The sequence below is a fragment of the Carya illinoinensis genome, chromosome 9 (genome assembly GCF_018687715.1).
Source record: "Carya illinoinensis cultivar Pawnee chromosome 9, C.illinoinensisPawnee_v1, whole genome shotgun sequence".
In the NCBI taxonomy this organism is placed as follows: Eukaryota; Viridiplantae; Streptophyta; class Magnoliopsida; order Fagales; family Juglandaceae; genus Carya; species Carya illinoinensis.
In genome coordinates this window covers 39,499,450-39,521,130 of record NC_056760.1, presented here as the reverse complement: position 1 = coordinate 39,521,130, position 21,681 = coordinate 39,499,450, and the positions used below count along the sequence as shown (strand labels likewise).

Below are 21,681 nucleotides of genomic sequence, written 5' to 3'. Positions count from 1 at the left end.
TTCGGTGTCCATGCAGTTTATGCGGTAATAATCTCTTCCTACTCATACAAGAGGTGGAAACTCACTTGCTCATAAAAAGGTATCAATCCAAATTAGACTAACTAAATTTTTCATGAAGAGGAGGAAGCTCAGATTCATGTCAATGATAAGCATGAACTTGTTTAGGTTAGTGATGAAGATGAATACATCAATGACATGGAACAGGTGTTCGATGACATAAGGTGGGGCACGTTCATTGATTTTCCCTCAGACAACATTAGTTGTTCAACTTGACCTCTTATATCTGAGCCTTTCTTATATGAAAAATTATACACAGCAGCCTCACACTTGTTCACACTATTAAAAAATGTGATTTTACTATTTTATCCTATTTTATTTTATACTTAAAAAATGATGGTGTGTTGGATGTGAGGCTGCTGTCTAACATGCCTCTTCTTATATTCATCTTATGACAAACTAGTAGAGGATGCCCGACGTCCACTTTTTGTTGGTTGTACAAAACTTTTGTGACTCCCATTTATTGTTAAGCTGCTACACATTAAAACAATTGGATTAGTCAATAAAGTAAATGATATGCTCCTTAACCTGTTGAGCTTTTCATTTCCCGATGCTATATTTCCACAATGATATGGGGAGTAACGATCATTGGAGCAGGGTTTGGCTTCAATTACCCTAAAATTTATACATGTCCTAACGATTGCATGTTTTTTTGGAAGGAAAATGCCAAGAAGAATGAGTGCTAAGTGTAAAGCTTCTACGTCGATGTCAAACACACATAGGACCCGACTTATCCCTCAAAATATGTTGTGTCATTTTCCTTTGTAGCTGAGGTTACAATGGTTATATATGTCTACAAAGATTTCAACTTATATGAGATGGCATAAGGAGCATTGAGCGAATGATGATATTGCTTTGAGTCATTCTGCTAATTCTGAAGGTTGGTGAGCATTTCATAAAGACCATTGTTGGTTTGCTATGGTTAAGTGTGTGACATGGGTGGGGTATTTACACTATTTTGCATGAACTGTAAATAAAAGTTGAATTGTGGGCATTACATACTCATAGTAGTTGCTTTGTATGATTTTGACAGCTAGAGCTTTTGAATATATATTTAGTGATGTTGTATAACCTTTTGGGTATGTTATTCTCACAGAGGCACTAGATCATGTGAGTGTATATAAATAGTAAGTAGAGGTAGAGAAAAGTAGCATACCACAGTGGAGTTGTTGGTCTTAAAAAACAAAATAGGCAAATGGGTTAGATGCTGGTTGATCAAGAGTTCACTGTGAGAACTGATATACTCCCATTGCTGCTAAAGAAAATTCACCCAGCCCTGCCTTTAGATGCTATATTGCTGCTTATAAGGTTTTTTATGTTTACCCCCTTATCAGTGTGAACTATATATCATGGTGGTTTATAATATGTAAGACTTAATTCACTAGCTTCTTTCTTGGTTGAGGATGTGGAGAACAGATTATAATGTGTATCTTGATTTTACATATGATGTTAGCTTCTTATAAGTTCTATTCCAATAGAGTAAGAAATTGGGGCCTAGATGACATGTATTAGCTTCCCATTGTGCCTTTTGTTGTTTAACATTCCAAGAATGATGTGATTACATGTTTTACCATGTTGTAGATCATCCCTTTTACCGTGGATCCTATGAGTTTCTATTATATACATTGCAAGTTTTAATTTCATTCATATAAATAAGTCTAATATAATAAGTTAATAACATGTATTACTATAGTATAATAACATATAATTAAACAATAGAAATAATATGTAATACTATAGTACAATAATATGTAATTAGATACTATAGTATAAATCTAGTATAAAATGTAGTTAAATATTAGTATAGAAGTAAATTAACAGTGAATGATTTAGCTTTAATTTTCATTTTTGGAAAGATTAAAATTTGAAAGCCCACAATTTTTTATTTTTTATTTAGAAAAAGGCTATATATGAAGTTAGAAAAGAAGCCCAAGAAAAGTTCAAATCCGACACTGCTCGAAATCTACACAAGTTGGAGTTGGAGTCGAATTTCCCTCCCCTAAATCCGAGTCTGATGATGTCAATGCTCATCCCTAGCTGCTAATTAAAGTAGAATCCAAAGCAAAGTTTTGAATATCGTACCAGAGGCAGTATCGGTCAAAGCATTAGAATAAAATATTTTGGTACCGATACCGTTTCGTGTACCTTTTTCGAATAGTCGATATATGAATAAATTATATATATAAATTTTATTCCAAAATAATAGTCTATATATAAATAAATTATATATAAATATATATATATATATATATATAAATTATAAATAGCCTAGTCTGAATTGGAGGTTAAAAAATGAGCTTGCAGTTTGAAGAAATGAAAAAAAAAAGCAAAGGGCGAAATGCCGGCTGGTATGAGCCAAAATATAGGCCAGTAGAAGCCAAAATATCAACCAGTATTTGGGGTGGTATGAAATAAGTGTAATACCTGTACCGGACCAGTGGTCGGTACTGAATATACCGGTCGTACCGACCGGTACAATATGGTATTTAAAACAATGATCCAAAGGCCTTTTGGAGAGTGGAAATTGGAATGTCTTTTGAGAATTAAAAATCGAAATAGTCATTTAAATAATAAGAATAATGTAAGATAAGTACTTAAATATTAACAATGTGTGAAGTAGAAAGATTGACGTAGTAATTAAAAGATTAATAATATCAAGGAACTAATAAATTAGTGAACAAATTAAGGTGATTGGATAGATCATGTTAAGCTATCCTAGTTTGATGAGGTTGCTCAAATAAACTATTCCAGAAGTATACGAGTAATATATCATTACAAAAGCGAGCCATTTGCACAAGGGAAGGGATCAAAAGTGTTATTTTTCCTCCTCAACAGCCCTCATTTTCTAAAATCTTTTGGGAACTACGTAGGGGTGATCTCCGGGGGGGAATGGGGATTTGTGGACCGGATCGGACCTATTCAGTCTAGGATTTTTTCACCTTAGACCGGACCAAGTACTATATGGAACCCTTTTGGTCCGGTCTGGTCTGGTCAGTCCATTCGGTTTGGACCTTGACCAGAATGGGCCACTCAGCCCAGAATCGGTCTAGTCCAAATCTTTTTTTTGGGCCAAATTTCAATTATTTTCAGCCCACTTTCCATTTTGTACATTTTAAGCTAAAAAATACTAAAACTATTTTCTCTTAAAAAAAATGATAAAAGAAAAATAAGCTATATAAAAAAGAAGTAGAAAAACCAAAAAAAAAAACTAATGCAATTTACAAAAGTAGATTTCAGGAGTCCAAATAAAAGAAAAAAGAAGTTACAAAACCCAAAAAAAAAAAAAAAATACAAAATTATTACAAATTACAATCTAAAACACTCTCTCTAAAATATTGCAATGTCCACATGTAGACACTAATATTAATTAAGATGAGTTAATAACTTAACATAACTATTAACCAATAAGTAACAACGAACAACTAAGAAGAATATAATTATAAGATGATCCAAGCAAACTCAAAATGCCAAAAGCCAAGTCCCTTAGCAACCTATCTGCAAAAAGTAAGCGAAGTCAGATTCAGTGAGTAAAAGCAAAATAAATCTATAAGTTGTTTAATTGGCAACTAACAACAATTTAATGTGATGTTGATTTTGAGAAGTTGCAGATAAAAAAAAAAGGCTATATAGCTCAATCTAAAAGACATATATATAAAAAAAAGAGAGGCTATATAGCTCAATCTAAAAGACATTCCTCCTACTAGGCCAAACACAATGATCTATGATACAAATTTTTTAATCAGTAGCTTTATGACACAGTACAGAAAAATCAAACTACTTTTAGTCCATAATTGTGACACCTCGTATTTACATATATTTTTTAAATGATTATTTAAATTATTATAATTAGTGGTTCTCTTGTTTTAAATTTAACATATTTTTCGTTGCATTATTTTGTGATTTTCAAGTTGTGAAATTTAAATAATATGCTTTCTTGATATTAATAATTATTTTTCATTTAAATTACACTCTAGTTTAAATTATTTTATTGTTGATTTTATTGGACTTTTATTTTCAATTTGGGCTTGTTTTTAGTGGGTTTTCCTTTGTTTTGGGGTCCAGCCCTTCCAGATTAGGCTTAGCCCGTGTGGCTTCATAACCTAGCCCCTTATTCCCTTAAACGATGTTGTTTTGGCCTCAATGCCCTTATGGCTTTGTTTATTTCTTCTTCCTCCTGTTGGCGCCGACCACTTCTCCTTCTTCATTTTCATTTCTTTTCTTTCCTCTGTTTTTTCATGTGTTTCCATCTGCTACTTCTTCTCTTCTTCATTTCTTTTGTTTTCCTCTTCTTTTCTTCTTCTCCTGCCCGCACCACCTGTTTCTTCTTCCTTTTCATTTCCAATTCTTCTCATTTGCTAATTAGTGAGTGCCACAACTCATTCCTCCATTTTCGACTGGTAAAAGTTTCATTTCAATCTCTTTAATTTTTGGTTCCTTTGTTTTAGACTGTATATTTCTCTTTTCCTTCCTTGCATTTTATTTCCATTGTTTTTTCTCTATTTTTGCAAGTAAAACCATGAGCCTCCATGCCCCATTTTCTCTCTATTTTTCCCTTGGCATTTTCGCAGTTTAGCTTGTGAAACCTTTGCATTTTCAGTATATTTTTCCTCTAACTGTGTTATATTATTTGACCTCAAATCGTGCCATGTTTCTCCGCAAATCCGTGTGCTTCGAGTTTGGTTATGCTTGGTGTTTTTGTCCTTGAAACTGTGAGTTTTTATTTGGTCTTGCTTAGTCATTTTTCCTTTCGCCATGTACCATTTTCTAGCCCTTATCTTCTAGTTTTATTTTAGTAAATCATCCATTTTCCTTCCACGAAATTCCCTTTAGATTTCATTGTTTTTTAAACCCATTTTCAGTCCAAAAACTTGTGATTTTTGGTGATTTCTTTTCAAGCTTGCTTTTGGCATTAACCAAGTGTTTGGGTGCTTGATCATTCAGATTAATTGCCTTTTTAATCCATTTTCCCGCCTGTGATTCCCGCCTACGATTCCCGCCTACAATGCTAATTAGTTAATGGGCAATTTTCTGAAAAAATGGTGGTATATGATTAAATGAATACGAGCACCATTTTCTAGAAAAATAGTGGATCTTATGATTGGGCCATTTTATGGGAAAATGGCAAATGATTATTTTTGGAGAATGGTTTTGGGTTACATGCATGTTTCGTCATGTGCACGCATATTTCTTAGTTACATGAATGTTATCTTTTAGGTTGTTTTAGTTAGTTACTTACTGAAACTCATAATCTCATGGTATTTGATATCCTGCGGTACCGTTTCATGATACTGTAGACTTTGATGCAAATAAAGATGTTGAGCTTGAGGGATCGGCTCCGCTAGAGGAGTGACATGTGGTCACTTTGGATCGGGTTATGTATCGCTTTTGGTTATGTAAATTTTGGATTTTACTTTACTTTCACTAGATAACTATATAATATTTGAATTACTTTTATTTTGATATGTGTGAATTTAAATTTCTGGTACTTAGTTGGTTAACTTTTAATCATCCACTGCAACTTTTGTTGTACACATTTTGCATGTTGCACATACTTGAGCACTTATAGTTGGGGTGCGTGACTCGGGTTGTCATTATCCTGATGTCATGATTCCTGCATGTCCGTACGTGAGAGTCGCGGCGTAATAATAATATCCAAAACTAGCATCACAATAAAGATCTCAAGAGTAATCTAGACTTTTAAAGTCTCAACTTTACGACACTCAAAATCTTAGATGAGGAAATGGCCAACACATAACTACAAGTTTTAATTCCTTTCTTCTATAATATACAATCTTTCTAACCTTGTAGCGTGAATAGATTAAAAAAAAAAAATTGGAGCACGCTATACATCTTCCAATTAAGCTTAAAATGCAAATCCCTATCAACAGAAAAATAAGCCTATAGACTATAGAACTTACTATACTTCCCAACAATATCGGCCTTCTTGATTCTCTTAGTCTGCATACCATAAAAAAGATGGAAATGTAAATTAAGGCACCACCGATGACTATGAAATTATAGAAATAGAAGTTTTTGAAACAATATTAATACCAACAAGAAACTCATTGAGTACCAGCATACAAAATCAAACCAAATATAAGAGAATCAAAGCTCAAGGAAACATAAAAAAAATGCACATAAGTTTTTAATTTGGATGTATGCATGGGAATAGTCTAATGCTCTTAGTCTTTAATCTTTTCACCTTTTCACCTTTTTAGTCTTTAATCAATTAATCAATATTGGGTGTAGGGACGGTAGGTATTGAATTTGACGCCTCCACAGAATCAGCAAAATCCCCAACAGGTTTTATCCATAAAAATTTAAAACAAAACAAGTGAAATAAAATTACATAACATAGAAGATAAAACAAAACAAACCATATAAGATATCAAAAGTAAATTTATTACATACCCATATCTAGCTGCTTCTCAAATTCCTCAACTTCATCTATTAAAGTCCTAAGACTTATTGGAGTAGAAAAAGAATGAAACCAATTTTGTGCACACATGAGATCCTCAACCATCACCGGATTTAAACTACTTTGGAAGTGGTCAAGTATACGACCTGCAGTGCTAAATGTAGATTTAAAGGCCACAGTAGATATCGGTATTGCAAGTACATCGCATGCAACCTTTGAAAGTATGCAATATCTAACTGAGTCTACATTCCACCAATTTAAAAGGTCAAAATTATCATCTTGATCCTCACATCTTTCAACTAGAAATATATCAACCTCTGACTTGCTTTCCAAAGAATTTTCTGACTGTAACTGTTGCTTAAATTTGGTCATTAACTGTGCCTTTCTAGAGACAGGCTTACCAACTAAAGGACTTACATCTTCATGTGGGGAACTAGCACACTGAGAAGAACTCCCCGATTCATTTTCCACGTATGCTTCATACATGTGGATAAATGCATATTTCAACCTCCAACTCAAATCAATAGTTTTTGCATGATCATGTGCATATATTTTTCCTAACCCAAAGTTCAAATATCGCATCTTGTAGCGAGAATCAAGAAAAATCCCAACATACAGCAACATATTCTAATTATCCAAGTTCTCCCAATACTTTTCAAACTTTTTCTTCATATTTGTGGCCATTAATCCCATCATAGGGTTTCCTTCTTCACACTCCATGTTAATGGTATCTTTCATTGTAACTAACTCCAAAAAAAAAAATAAAAAAATAAAAAAATTGTGAGTTACATATTCACTCGTGAGAAGCGTAAAGTTACATTATGAAATAATCCAAGAAACCTCACAAACAACTGTACCTTCTTCCAATCGGATGCATTGAGAGGCCCTAACTTTTTTGACTTTCTTCTATTGACCACATCATCTTCATCATCATCATCATCGTTATCTCCAATGCTACTAAGGAAGTGGGGATCTTCTTCCTCCAAACGATCAAAAGCCTTTTTAAATTTTGAAGCCCTCTCAAACATAAGATAGGTGAAGTTCCACCTAGTCAGTACATTTAGGTAAACATGACTTTTGGATTGAATCTTTTCCAACCACTCACATTTCTTAAATGTACTCCACCTTTGAGGGAATGATTTAACATATTTCACAACATTCATCACCTTCGCAATAGACTCCTTATATTCTTGCAACCCTACAAGGACGATTAAGTTCAACATGCAGGCACAATATCGAACATGTAAGAATTCATGTTCCAAAACCATGTCCCTCCTATACTTGGTTTTTTTTTCCTCAAATAAGAAACAACCCCATTATTAGAATTTGTATTATTAAGAGTGATTGCAAGTAATTTCGGTTGCCCCCAATCATGCAAACACAACTCTATGCTTTTACCAAGTGTATCATCATTGTAATTTTCAACCAAAGAAAATGAAAGAATCATCTTTTACAGCTTCCAGTCATCATTAATAAAGTGTATTGTGATACATATATAGTTAACGCTTTGCACGGATGTCTATGTATCCATGGTGAGGAAAATTCATTGCCCTCCAATAGCACTTCTCAAGTTATTTTATTCCCCATAAACAGATTAAAACTGTCCTTGGCAATTGTCATACAGGATGGAATCCTTACCCATTTAGGGCAAACCACAAGCATAAACTTCTTGAAACCCTCGCCTTCAACAAATCTATAGGGCAACTCATTAAGAATAATCATCTCTGTTAAGACTTGTCAACAAGTCTCAACACTAAATGTAATAGGTAAAAGTCCCCCACTACCCATACCTCCCTCCACCTTCCAACCTAGAGTCGTCTGGGACTTGTCTGTCTTCTTAAACGACGCTTTTTTACATTACTTCTCAATGTGATACTTCATAGATTTTATACTGTTGGTCTTTATGAAGCACCACAATAATTACATGCAACTAGCCCTAGGTTTAGTAGGATTACCTTTTGGTATTTTTATAAAGTGATCCCAAACCATTATCCTAACTCTCTCCACCTTACCTAGAGTCGTCTGGGATATATCCGTCTTCTTAAATGGTGCTTTCTTATATTGCTTCTCAATGTGATATTTTATGGACTTCATACCGTTGGTCTTCGTATCACATGCATACGAAACACTACAATAATTACATGCAGCCCTAGGTTTAGTAGGATCACCTTTTGGTATTCTTGTAAACTGATATCAAATCATTGACCTAACTCTACCACTTTGTGATGCACCAATATTAGATTTATTCATTACATTGGATGGCGATGGGGGTGGAGGCATATCTGAACTTTGTACTGACTCATGCACATCATTTATAGAAGGCTCCATCTAGAAAAATAAATAATCAACAATTAGATTTGATATAAACTCAAACATTACAAGAATAAAAAAATCACAAACTAACAGTCACAAACAAATCCCACATACTATTTGTAACCTGTCCATTTGTCTAGCATTAAAACAAACCCCATATACTACAATTCATCCTTTATAAAATTGGAAAAATAACTGTCTAAAAAAATTGGAAAAAAAAAAGCCAATAAAATAGTCTGTGTAGGTTATTTTTTGCATCTTTTCGTATATAAATTAAATTGTTATCATGTGAAGTAGTACCTGATCACTTGGACAGGGACAATGATGATGATTGTTAATTTGTTGAAATAAAAAGAACTGATGGCTGGACTTGAGCTTAATAAATTGGCTAGCCTTGTTATCTCTTCCCTTTTTAGCTACTAGGTGTAGCCCCAGAGAGCATCTCTAAGGCAAAACCAAAAATCTACTAAAATTATTTTACAATTAAGAAAGGCATGCCACCAACATCATTTGTATATATTTTTCCCCTTAAAATACAAGTGCAACAATAAGTCTCCTTCATTTTCAGTGCTCCTTGCAATATTTAAGACAAGCCTAACTAGAAAAAAACTAGATTCAACTTTCTTTACTTTTAATGAATTTTGTTTTTAATTGTCTAATTAGTATACCATTCTTGACCCTTTTTATTATGCAAGTTGAAGTGAATCCTTTTTATTTTTTATACATATATATGACATATATATATATATATATATATTCATATATTCTTCACATGGTCACACCTAAAGGATGAATTGTAAACAAATCCCAAAAAAAAAAAAAAAATAACATTTATAAATAAGAATATGATAATAAAAAAAAATAGCAAGTTTATGGTTAAAAATTAGTGAAGAACATGATTAATCAATTTATTTGACTAAATTTGGAGGAAAATTGATCTGCTGATTGAATCCATACTTGCAAAAGAAAATACCTAAACGAAATAAATTTGGAGGAAGCGACAAAGGGACAAGAGATGGCAGCCTAGCAAGGGCTGCGAGTCGCGACAGAGGGGCTAGCTTGTGGGAGGGGATGTGACGGAAGGGGCTGGTTTGTGGGAGGTGGGGTGTGATAGAGGGCTGAAGAGGGGAGGGTATGCGACGGTGGGGCTTGAGAGGGCAGAGACGGAATCACTAAATAGCTAGGATTTCCTTCCGTTTGAGAAAGATGAGAGGTCTGAGAGAGCTAAGAGAGTATGGTTAAAGCAATGTTGTTTAATTAACCCTAAACAACACCGTTTTAACAGATCGGTCCCCAAAAAAAAAAAAAAAAGGGATGCGTGAAACAGACTCTAAGAGAGTATGGTTAAAGCAACGCTGTTTAATTAACTCTAAACAACACCGTTTTAACAGATTGGTCTCAAAAAAAAAAAAAAATTGGGATGTGTGAAACGTCCGTTAAATTTGCTTCACACTAGACCGCACCATTTAGGTCCAATTGTAAACTAAATGGCATCGTTTTCTCTAATAAATAAGATGTGATTTTTAATTCTAAGATATAGTTGGCACATAAATTAATAAAAAAAATGTTTGAGTTAGTAAAATTAAAATTAAGTAAACTATTTAATGTGGATTAATTAATTAACTCATTAAAAAAATAACTAATTAAAATTATATTGATGATGTTAATTGCTGCTTTGTCACTAACTTAGTCTTAAGAGTATAATAATGTATTATGATAGTTAATGCATAATGATCATTTTTTTAGTACTTATGTAATTATATTGTGATTTGTGATATGTTATACTATAACTATGAAATAATTTAATATATATACATATGGTATACTATGATATATATATATATATATATTAATATTTATATATATTAGTATAAATATAATACTGCTATATATTAGTAATATTAGTTATGATGAATCATTGATTTAGTATATCTATATTCTACATTACTATATTAGAGACTAGAGTATTAGTATTAATATAAATATTAGTATTAGTTATAGCTATATAACCTATATTAATTAGAATTTAGACTATATAATAGACTAATAGTATTAGTACAACTATATAAGTATATTGTATAGCTATATATTAATATTAATTATAGTGATTAGTATAACTATATAATAGTATTAATAGTAGACTATTAGTATAGCTATATGTTAATATTACTTATAATGATTTAGTATATAAGTATAACTATAGTCTATATCATACTATTAGTATTTTTTTTTTTACACCATATTAGACTATTAGTAATTTAGTATTACTATAAATATTAGTATTAGTTAATAATTATATAATTAATTTATACAATTATTTATATAAATAATATATATAAATAATAAAAAATATATATTTTTTAATTTTTCACTTGGTCCTGTCCGGTCGGTTTCTTCGGTCCAAACTGGTTGAATCTCACCCCTAATAATAACATGATGTAATTATACACTATATTACAAGTCTAGTATAGAAATAAGTTAGACATTAGAGTATAAATAAGTCTAATATAATAAGTTAATAACACTTATTACTATAGTAGAATAACATATAATTAGACACTAGAAATAATATGTAATACTATAGTACTATGATAATATGTAATTAGACACTATAGTATAAATTTAGTATAAAAATAAGTTTGATATTAGTGTAAAAGTAAATTAGCAGTGAATGATTTAGTTTTAATTTTAATTTCTAGAAAAATTAAAATTTGAAAGTCCACAATTTTTTATTATTATTTTTCAAAAAGGCTAAATATGAAGTTAAAAAAGCAGCCTAAAAAAAGTTCAAATCCAACACCAGTCCGACAAGTCGAAGTTTGATTAGAGCCTTCACAAATAGGAGTTGGAGTCGAATTTAGGGAAATTTGACTCCGATGATGTCTATGCTCATCCCTAATAATTAGTAGAATCCGACGGCCTTTTGGATAGCGAAAATTGGAACATCTTTTGAGACTTAAAAATCGAAATAGTCATTTAAATAATAAGAATAGCGTAAAATAAGTACTTAAATATTAATAATGTGTGAAGTGGAAAGATTGATGTTTTAATTAAGAGATTAATAAAATCAAGGAACTAATAAAATAGTAAACAAATTAAGGTGATTGGTTAGATCATGTACGTTAAGGTATACTGGTTTGATGAGAGCATTCAAATAAACTATTCCAGAAGTATACGAGTAATAGCTCATTAGAAAAGCGAGTCATTTGCACGAGAGAAGGGATCAAAAGGGTTATTTTTCCTCCTCAACAACCCTCCTTTCCTGGTACTATCTTTTGCGAGCCAAGATAGTCAGCCTCCTTAAAGGGCGGCCCTAGAAAGCTTTGATCAAGGGTCCATGCAGCAAGCAATCCTTCCCTCTCCTAAGATAGTCAACCTCCTTAAAGTTCTAAAAAAAAAACTAACAACACATGCGCATGAACTGCTAACAGATCAAAAGAATTGGACGTTATGAGTAAAACATGTAGATCATGAATTTGGTATCTTGCAGATGATTAGTGGTATATTACTAATAATTTTATTTATAAGACTCATTTTGTTAGTTTTTTTTTTTTAAATTTAAATTTTATAATTTTTAGTATATTAATAACTGACATGTAGATGATTTAGTGTTTTTATAAATTTCTCTTAGTAGATTTAACCTTTTTCCTTTGCATATACTAATTAAGATCTGAGTATGAAGCCACATCTACCAAGAGAGATAATTAAGGCATGATCACTCATAAATTCTTGGGGCCCATTATTCAACTAGGGCCATTAATACATGCATAATCGATTCACCTACGTTGCCGAAACCTCATGACTAGTAACAATTCTAAAAATGTACTCAATCTCGTCTGCAGCGTCTTTCATTGAAGGCCGATTGGTCCTATCCTCAGCCAAGCATGCCGCAGCTAGAGATCCTAGCGCCTTCATAGTCTCCAATTCTACCTTGCTAGCGCCTTCTTTAAGCTCTGGATCAACTGCATCCATGAGCTTGTCTTCCCTTATTATCTTTTTCATAAAAACAACCAAGTTCACATCTTCTTCTTCTCTATTGAAATCGATAGCTTTCTCCGAAGTTAACAGCTCCAATAAAACAACTCCGAAGCTATAAACATCGCTTTTATCGGTCAACTGGAAGTTCAGATAGTATTGAGGGTCGAGATAACCTAAAGTTCCCTGCGCAGATGTCGAAACATGACTTGTTTCGGTCACGGCCAGCCTTGACAGCCCGAAGTCTGAAACTCTAGCGTCAAGCTTTTCATCTATTAAGATGTTGCTTGATTTTATATCTCTGTGGTAAATCCGCGGTACAGCAGAGTCGTGGAGATAAGCAAGGCCGTCGGCCGTTTGGTGAGCAATGGAGAGCCGCCGTCGCCAGGTGAGCGAGGCCCGCTTGGCGGAACGAGTCCCGTGGAGATGATCGAAAAGGCTTCCATTCGGAATGTACTCGTAGATTAGAACAGGTTGATCAAGCTCAACACAGCAGCCCAGAAATCGAACAAGGCTTCGATGGTTAACCTGGCACAGAATTCGGACCTCGTTGAGAATTTGATCACTGCCCTTTGTGCTGCCAAGCTTGGCACGCTTTACGGCAATGTGGGTTCCATCATCCAAAGTTCCCTTGAAAACCTCGCCAAAACCACCGGAGCCAAGGAGTTTGTCCCTGGAGAAGTTGTTTGTTGCTTTTGTTATTTCTTTGGCCAAGAAGATCCTGGTCGATTTCCAACTGTTGTTGGCATTTAAGATATTGTCTTTCCGCACCTTTCTTGCACTTGCAATTGATTGGGTGGCTTCTCTCCTCGCGCGCTGCCGCTGTTTGTACACTATAGCCGCGACCAAGGCTCCTACTAGCATTGCACCGGCAGCGGACGCGCCTAATGAATTCAGAATAATCACAAAAACTGAGTCCGTTTCCTTGCCATTTCATATTTCCATGCCGAATTCAGTCATCCAATCTATTTATAAGTACTTGCATGCTATATATGTTACTGCAGTTTTTTTTTTTTTTTTAATATAGAGTTCAAATAATTCAGATGTATGGAAAGTCAAATATTGTAACACTTGCATCAACGCATGCATAATTCATGTAGGGAAACACACCATTAATCGCGAGTCTGGGGGAATTAGGAGTACGTTGGACATACCTCCAAGGAGTGCAGTTCTACTTTTTCGACGCTTGCAACGTGTCCCATGTGGGCATTTCACATCTACCAAGGTGGCAATCAGAGAGAAAGAGGGGAAAAAACAAAAAGATAGAAAGAAACCATCAGAATGTAAAGGTCATGTATGCTTTGTATGTAATTCATGGGATTACAGATTTCACAAGAGAAGAATTTACATATATGCTTTCAAATTTCAATTAATGTTGGATTGTCAGATTAGATAATTATCACGGTATGGTATAGTACGTGGTACCGGTTCCCCATATATTCAAGAGAATCAAGAAGATACTAGAAGACTTGAGAGGAGTACCTGATGATGGATTAATTAATGTTTGACAATTTTAATCTATTATGAGTTGTGTTAAATCCCAGTTCTTTTTCGTGGCAACAAAGTAGTAACCTGTAATATTATGTCATGTTCCCAACGTACGAACCGAAAATATGAAACAACAAACATGGGAAAGTTCTAACACCTTTAAGCACATGATGGCTACGTTGCCTATAGTCAAGGATTTCTATTTAAAAAAAGAAGAGAAACAATCGTCATAATCAATACATAATCATAACCATGGTCGTCTATGTTAAGCGTAAGAAATTCAGCAAATTAATTAAGATCAGGCCAATGTAACTTACTGATACAAACTCCATTAATGGGGTCCCAACGAAACCCAGCCTTGCATAAGCACCTTCTCTGACCAGCACTCGCCGGATCCAGCAAACAGACTGAATTCACCAAGTCCCGGCAATCCACCGGCATTTTGCAGAGTGGCTCCTTGGGCGATGCCCACTCTATCTCCACTCCAGGCTCAGGCCACTTGCTCACAGGCAAAGACATATCCAAATTGACAAAACTTTCATACGCTGAACACCGCTCCTTTCGAACCCTCATCTTGTACGCGCTTCCAGACCCACCCGTCTTGTACCAACAGCATAGCGACGAGGCCCGAGTACAGGCCGCTGCCACCGCAGCATTATCTCTGACGAAGTTGTGGCAAACGCTTGTCGAGGAGCAATTCATTGAAAGTTGAAGCATTTCGGAGGAACAGTTCATGAGAAAGACCGTGTTGCTGCTGGTGATGTTGAAGGGGAGGTTATCGTCTAGAAGGATTCCCTGACTCCAAAAATCAGCCGCCATGCACGTATTCTTGGCTAAGCCGGGAGGACGGATGATTAGAAGCTGCGTCAAAGGGTTGACGGACGCGATCACATAGGATAAGTCGTTGAGCGCTTTGAGCCGTAGCGTGCCGGCGTTGCACTGAACCTTGTAGGATTGGTCACCGCAGCCAGGCCCGGTGCTTAGTGGATATGGCACTGGTGTGCGGCCACAGTCTGGACACCGCTTTGCGGCAACGATGCTTACGGAGAATGATAAGATTAATGCTAACGTGAGCATCATTATCAGGGAATTCATGTTGTTCTCCCTTGGGGTTTTGTGTGTTTTTATGTGATAGTGGAGCCAAGGTGAGGGAAATGGCGACTTGGTTAGGTCTGGATAGCTTATCACTCTTTTGTTTAATCTGGATATCATGTCCAAAACAAAATTCAGAACAAATATTATATAATATTACATAAAATGTATTCCAAATGGGATGCTCTCTAAATGAATGTCGTAATTGTATATGAAACTGTGGAGCCAGCGCCAATGAGTGTGCATTCCTAAATTTTTAGTCTTCTTATATATAAATCACATTACCTGAAATTTCGGACTAGGTTGAGTAGTACTGCATTCGAAGATTGATCTCGAGCTCAGAAAGCATTAAGGCCATGGGAAGGGAATCAAAGTACCCATGTTCCAATTTTCCTCAGACTTGGGGTGATTTTCTAGAATTGCATGCACGTTTCTTGGGCAATTGTTCAATGGACTGTTCCTTCTGTTGTTGTCCTTTTCTTTTGTGGTTACGAGCTGTTTTGGGGCAACAAATTATCAATGTAGCTGTTGCAAAAATTAAGAACTCTTAAGTAAGACGTGTGGATGCTGCTTTAATTTAGTACTGTAAATGCCAGCTATATTCCACTGTTCAAGCTGCCTGAGTATTTACTTATTAATTTATTTTTTTGGTGGCGCTCAAATTCCTGCAAGAGATCACAGGCAACATTCCCATGAGGATTTGTATGACTCAGAAGAGATCACATACGTACGTTCTCTGTTAGAATGAGGGTGGACGTACGATTTCCAAAACTTGTGTCCCACCCTCCATCTCATTGAGTGACGAAGATATGGTATTATGCCCATTTCGAGCTCAATTCCCCACATAATTAACGGGTCACTTGTTTGCTTAATTAAAATTTGAAGATCCAAAGCTACTCATCCAGTTTTTTTAGCTTCCCAACATCAACTTCCCCAATAAACAATTAGAACCTGCATTTGAACTTCACTTCTTTCGTTTATTCACTGCCGACGAAGTGCAGACGGAGCACCACGTAGCTATATCATATCGGAGAATGTAGCAATCTCTCGTATATACAGGTCCCATGAAGGACGTCCAAAAACGGATGAAACATGAACTCAAAGGAACTCGATCGTGCATGGCAGAAATATTTAGCAATTATATGTGTGTGTGTGTGTGTGTGTGTGTGTGTGTGTGATATATGTGTGTGTACGTAGGATGAAAAATTCTATGTGCAAGTCAGTGTGTATTGGAGAGACATGGTATCCTCATCATGCACATTATTCAAATGGAGAGACGTAAGTATTAGCTTTTCATCATTGTGTCAAAGGTGGAAGACTCACCTGAAAAAGATTGTAGCAAACGGCACTAAAGTGTATATATATATATATTCAACTTTTAATTGCCCATAAGGCATTGGTTTCTTTGTGTCATGCGTAAAAGATTCCTCTATATGTTGAGCCAAATGGGTCTCGTACACGATTAACAGGCTGACGAGTGACGAGTAAGGTTGACAATTAATAATTAATAATTAATGTTTGAGGAACAACAAAGTTAAATAGTTTTAAATTGAGTGTTAATATTTAGCTCAAAGTTAAAGAGGAAGATACATCATGAATATTTAGACATAAATAATGAATAGATCATATATATATATATATATCATGGGTTAAGTCATCAATAATTAAATATGTAGTACTAATCATGATGATCGATATTGATGCACATCTATACAGACCTGTATGGAGTAAAATAAATTTTTTTTTATCAATTTCTTTTACAAGTTTATCTTTAATTAAAGAGTAATGATATACATAGTCGTGGAGTATGTAAGCGTCAAACAATCGTTTTGAAAAAGAGTAAAGTTCATTATTAAAAAATTAGTTTTTTTTATGTGAATTTCGTATTTATTTATTTTTTTTCAAAGAAATTATGTGACGTTTGCGCACTCTATGATTGTAAATATGTTTATGGATTATTGGTTTTGTCCTTAATCTAGATGTATATATAAGATATTAATATAAGTAGGCTTATATATAAGACATATATGCACAAAGATTTAGGTTATATTTTGATTGATATAAGTAGGCAGCTTATAAGATATGTTTTCGTTATTAAACCCATATATATATCAAGTATCGGGTCAATTTAACCCCCTTAATTTATATATTAATACGTTGAAATATTAATGATCAGTTTTGTTTGAATAATGAACTGACAAGGATCTATATATTAAACGACTTACATGTATTGGTCGTTTCATGCATGCCACCTAGCTAACTACTAGTTAAACAAATCATATCAAAGCTAAGAGATCATTTGGTCCATATACTCACATCTAGTCATAAATCCGGCCATGATGACCTGATGGTAACGTACAAGAATTTGATCATTAATGAATATTTTTAATTAAAAATTCATTTATTTATAATCCTCTACCATCTTTTTTATTTTTATTTTTATGTGGTACTAAATTATTAGGAAATAAGTAAAAGATCATAAATAAATTTCCAATCAATAAATGACACACAAGATTTTAGCCTAACAAAATAAAGTTACAAAATCATCTGATAAAAATAAAAAAAAAAAGTTACAAAATCATGAATACCCGCAAACCTCGATCGTTCCCTAGCAAGCTTGAAACCGTGATGTCCACAATTCATATATAAAAATTCTATATACAGTTACTTTTACATATTTTTTATATACTGCATTAATTTGATTAATTGCATCATTTTTTTAAATATAAAATAACTATTTTGACAAATTATATTAATAAAATGTATAAAAAATATATAAAAATGATTGTATATATTAGAACTCATTTATATATATACAGAGTCGAGGGATCATCTACAAAACGCTTTTCCCTTTTTTCTCCAAATTAATGTTGTACTTTGGATAAGTTAAGTTCCTTACAAGGTGTAATAATTAATTAACTACAATCTCATGCTATATATAATTATTAACTTTATTATATATACGTAAATATTCATGTATAATATAGAAAAATAACTTTTTAAAAAAATAATTATTATATCATTAATTCGGCTCGATTTAGTTTGGTCCGGATGCAACCTCGGCCGGTAACCGAACTGAAAAGTTGAAAAAACTGACCGGACTAGGCCGCCAAAAGCCGGACCAAATGGTTCGATTCCGTCCCCGTCCAACCGAGGTCCATTTTTTCCGTTTACGGCTTGCGGAGCTCGAGCAAGCGGCGTGCAGATGATCAGCTGGACTCCAAGCAGAAAAAATAAAAATTTGGTCATATTGTGGCCCACTTTCGCTATCTATATGGCATCTTTGTCAATAAAAGCTTGAAAATTAAGGAAAGACAGACGATAAGAAAGAAAACTTCAACCATACCCAAAGATCGGGAAAGAAGGAAATGAAATGAAGAACGAACAAGAAAAGAAAAAAAAAAAAAAAAAAAACAACTATTGCATTAAAATTACAGTTAACAAAGGATACGGCCTTTTGGCCATGATTCATCCTTTTTTTCAGACATCACAATATCCATAATAATTACATCTTAGGTCGACATTGGGAATTAATTCCCTTTACCTTCACACTTCACACAGACAACAGCGTACGTTACGTACAAATCAAAGCGGAGGGTCCTAATTTTGGTTCTCCACACGCTTTATATATCTTCAAAATTACAAACTAAAAACCATTAGAAGTTCAGAAAAGCAGAAGGAATATTACACGTACGAATCGTCAAGATACACTTATCACAGTCCATGCATGCACTGATCATAACATGACAAAGTTCCATGCCTTCAGCTTTCTTCAGGCACGTCACTATTATTTTCATTGACGATATTGATCAGGTGCTTGCCACTCGACGAGGAGTCAAGCGGCAAAGCGGAGACTGAACTCCTGAGGAAACTATGATTTGGGTAGTTGAAGGAGCCCTTGAAGATGGCGAAGAAGATGCAGATAAACGATAGTCTGATGAGCAGAAGAGCTGTACATCCGACGTTTGGAAACGACCTGAATCGCCGGGAAGTCTCATATAGGAAGCCGAGGGTGAGTCATTGAACCATGACTCAAGATGGCTTTCTTTTCCGTACTTGTACTGCATTATGGCCCGGTATACAAGAGGAATCAGACCCTCCATTTTTACTCTACTGTTTCACAGAGAGAGAGAGAGAGAGAGAGAGATTTTTGTGCCGTTTTAGATGGTGTTCAGGAGAAGGGGGATGTGGGATTGGTTTAAAAGAGGGCCGGGGCGGAGGTTGATGACGTGAGAGTATTATATAATGGATTGGAATCTAGCTCTGCACGCCAAGCACGCTGCAGGATAGACTTCAACGCAAAACCGCACGAAGACCTCGAAAGCTATTGTACATGAAAGCTCTATCCAAACTACATCCATTTATCTTCGTTTACATCTCACCAAATCTCACTCTTATCCTTTGGTTTAATATTGCATTATTTTTAATATATATATATATATATAATTTCCGAGGTTATATATATATGGCTTCGGGGAGTTTTAGCTTTGCTAACAAGATTGGTCGGCTAGCTTGTTTTTGATTGTTTAATATTATTGTGATTTTTTTTTTTTTTTTAATATTTGTGCAACCCATCCGGAAGATGATCGATCGAGTAGTGGTACCGATACAAAATCAAATCATGGTTTGCCACTTGTCCACGCAAAATTATAAACACATCATGATCATCATCGTAATCAGATGGATCCATGTGGTTGATTAATCAATTGGAAATTAATTTCTTTTTCTCTGAATATATATATTTTTTTTTTCCATATGTAGCTATATGGAACCAAATCCATTTGGTTACTCATGTACTTTCTTAATTAATCAGAAACTATTATGATAAGCTTTTTGATGTCTCATGATCTACACCGTTGATTAGGATTATATCTTCCTATATATAATAGTAGTCAATTAACCATGTATACCCCTCAGATGACTAGTCGTATATATAATTATTTAGAACATTAAAATAATAAAGAAAATTAAAAAAAAATGTGCAAAAGTTCAATTAGTCTACTCAACAAGTTGTACGTAAGATCAGTCACAACCGAGTCATGAGTACTAGCTGAGAAAATTTATATATTATTTGATAAGAAATTATTAAATAGGGTACCAAAAAATTTAAAAATAAAATAAAATCTGTTGACATATATACATATAAGTTAATGTGCAATATTAAAAATTATTGATGCTTGCTTGCTTCATCGAATTACCCACTCCAATATTGTCCCAATCGTATATAGATGATCATGAAGTCATTGTTTGCATCATCAATCGGTTCATCATATCGATCGTGCGGTTAAAAAATGATCTTCTTGTAGTTTTCTATCTCCACTCGAACATGTTAGCTTCAAAGCAGAAATCAATTAAGCGCTCCCTAAGCAAAAGCTAGCAAAACTGTGTGCCCTAAGTTTACGTGGGCGTTAGGTGACGAAGAAGAAAGGAAAGAGCTACTTTCACATGATGACATTAAATATATATATAGAAATGATAGTCCAATTTGGCATTATTTTCCCATTTGATTAGATGCAAACCCAACCATTTAAAAGAGACATCAACTTGAATACAAAACCATCCCCGGCACTATCATGGTTCATTAAGGTGGTCATGTTGTGCACCTAGCCCTTTCGATCCATTTAGAATCTTGGTAGTGGGGCCAAAAATTCAATTCTATTTTAATTAAAGTCTTTACAACGCACACCATCCGCATAACATGAATTAATTTATAAGATTTACATTTTAAAATTCATTTTTCAAATTAAATTATGTCATGCGAATATCATACACTACAAGAAATTTAATTTTTAGGGACGAAATTTCTTAGGGACGAAATTAATTTCGTCCCTAAAAGTACTTTTCTGAGACGAAATTTTAATTTCGTCTCAAAACATGGAAAACCTTATAAATCCGTTCGAACTAAAAAAAATTAGTTCGAACTTGAGATTCTGAGACGAATTAGGTCGTCTCCAAAAATCTATGCCGTTCGAACTAATTAAATTTAATTCGAACAGAAAATTAATTAATTCGAATGCAATATTATTTGTTCGAATTAGTATTAACGTGTTCGAACGGTATTATTTAATTGAAAAGATATATTGTTAAAATTGTAAGAATACATATTTTTTCTATTAATTTTTTATCATTTCCAAAGTAAATAAAAAGTTCTATATATTATATATTATGATTTACAATGAATTAAAATATTTACAAATTCATAAATAATTAATTTTATGTAATTAATTTAAAAATATTTTAGTTAACTAAATATTAATTTAAAGATAGTGTCATTTTTTCAATTATCGTGAACACTAAGTATAATGAGAAGAAATGTGTTATTAACAATAAAGAGGCTA

The 21,681-nt window shown here is 33.8% G+C and overlaps 2 protein-coding genes across 2 annotated transcripts; both read right to left on the bottom strand.

Annotated features, from left to right (window-relative positions):
- Positions 1-12,568: 12,568 nt before the first annotated feature.
- LOC122277091 (wall-associated receptor kinase-like 20) lies at positions 12,569-15,463 on the bottom strand. The gene is made up of 3 exons (XM_043086971.1): positions 14,569-15,463; positions 13,918-13,980; positions 12,569-13,647 (listed from the first exon to the last, which is right to left on the bottom strand). The coding sequence occupies exons 1-3, from the start codon at positions 15,461-15,463 to the stop codon at positions 12,569-12,571; spliced, it is 2,037 nt and encodes a 678-aa protein (XP_042942905.1).
- A 3,311-nt stretch (positions 15,464-18,774) lies between these two features.
- LOC122275448 lies at positions 18,775-19,637 on the bottom strand. Its single transcript, XM_043084512.1, has one exon. The coding sequence runs from the start codon at positions 19,444-19,446 to the stop codon at positions 19,153-19,155; it is 294 nt and encodes a 97-aa protein (XP_042940446.1). The 5' UTR covers positions 19,447-19,637; the 3' UTR covers positions 18,775-19,152.
- Positions 19,638-21,681: the final 2,044 nt, after the last annotated feature.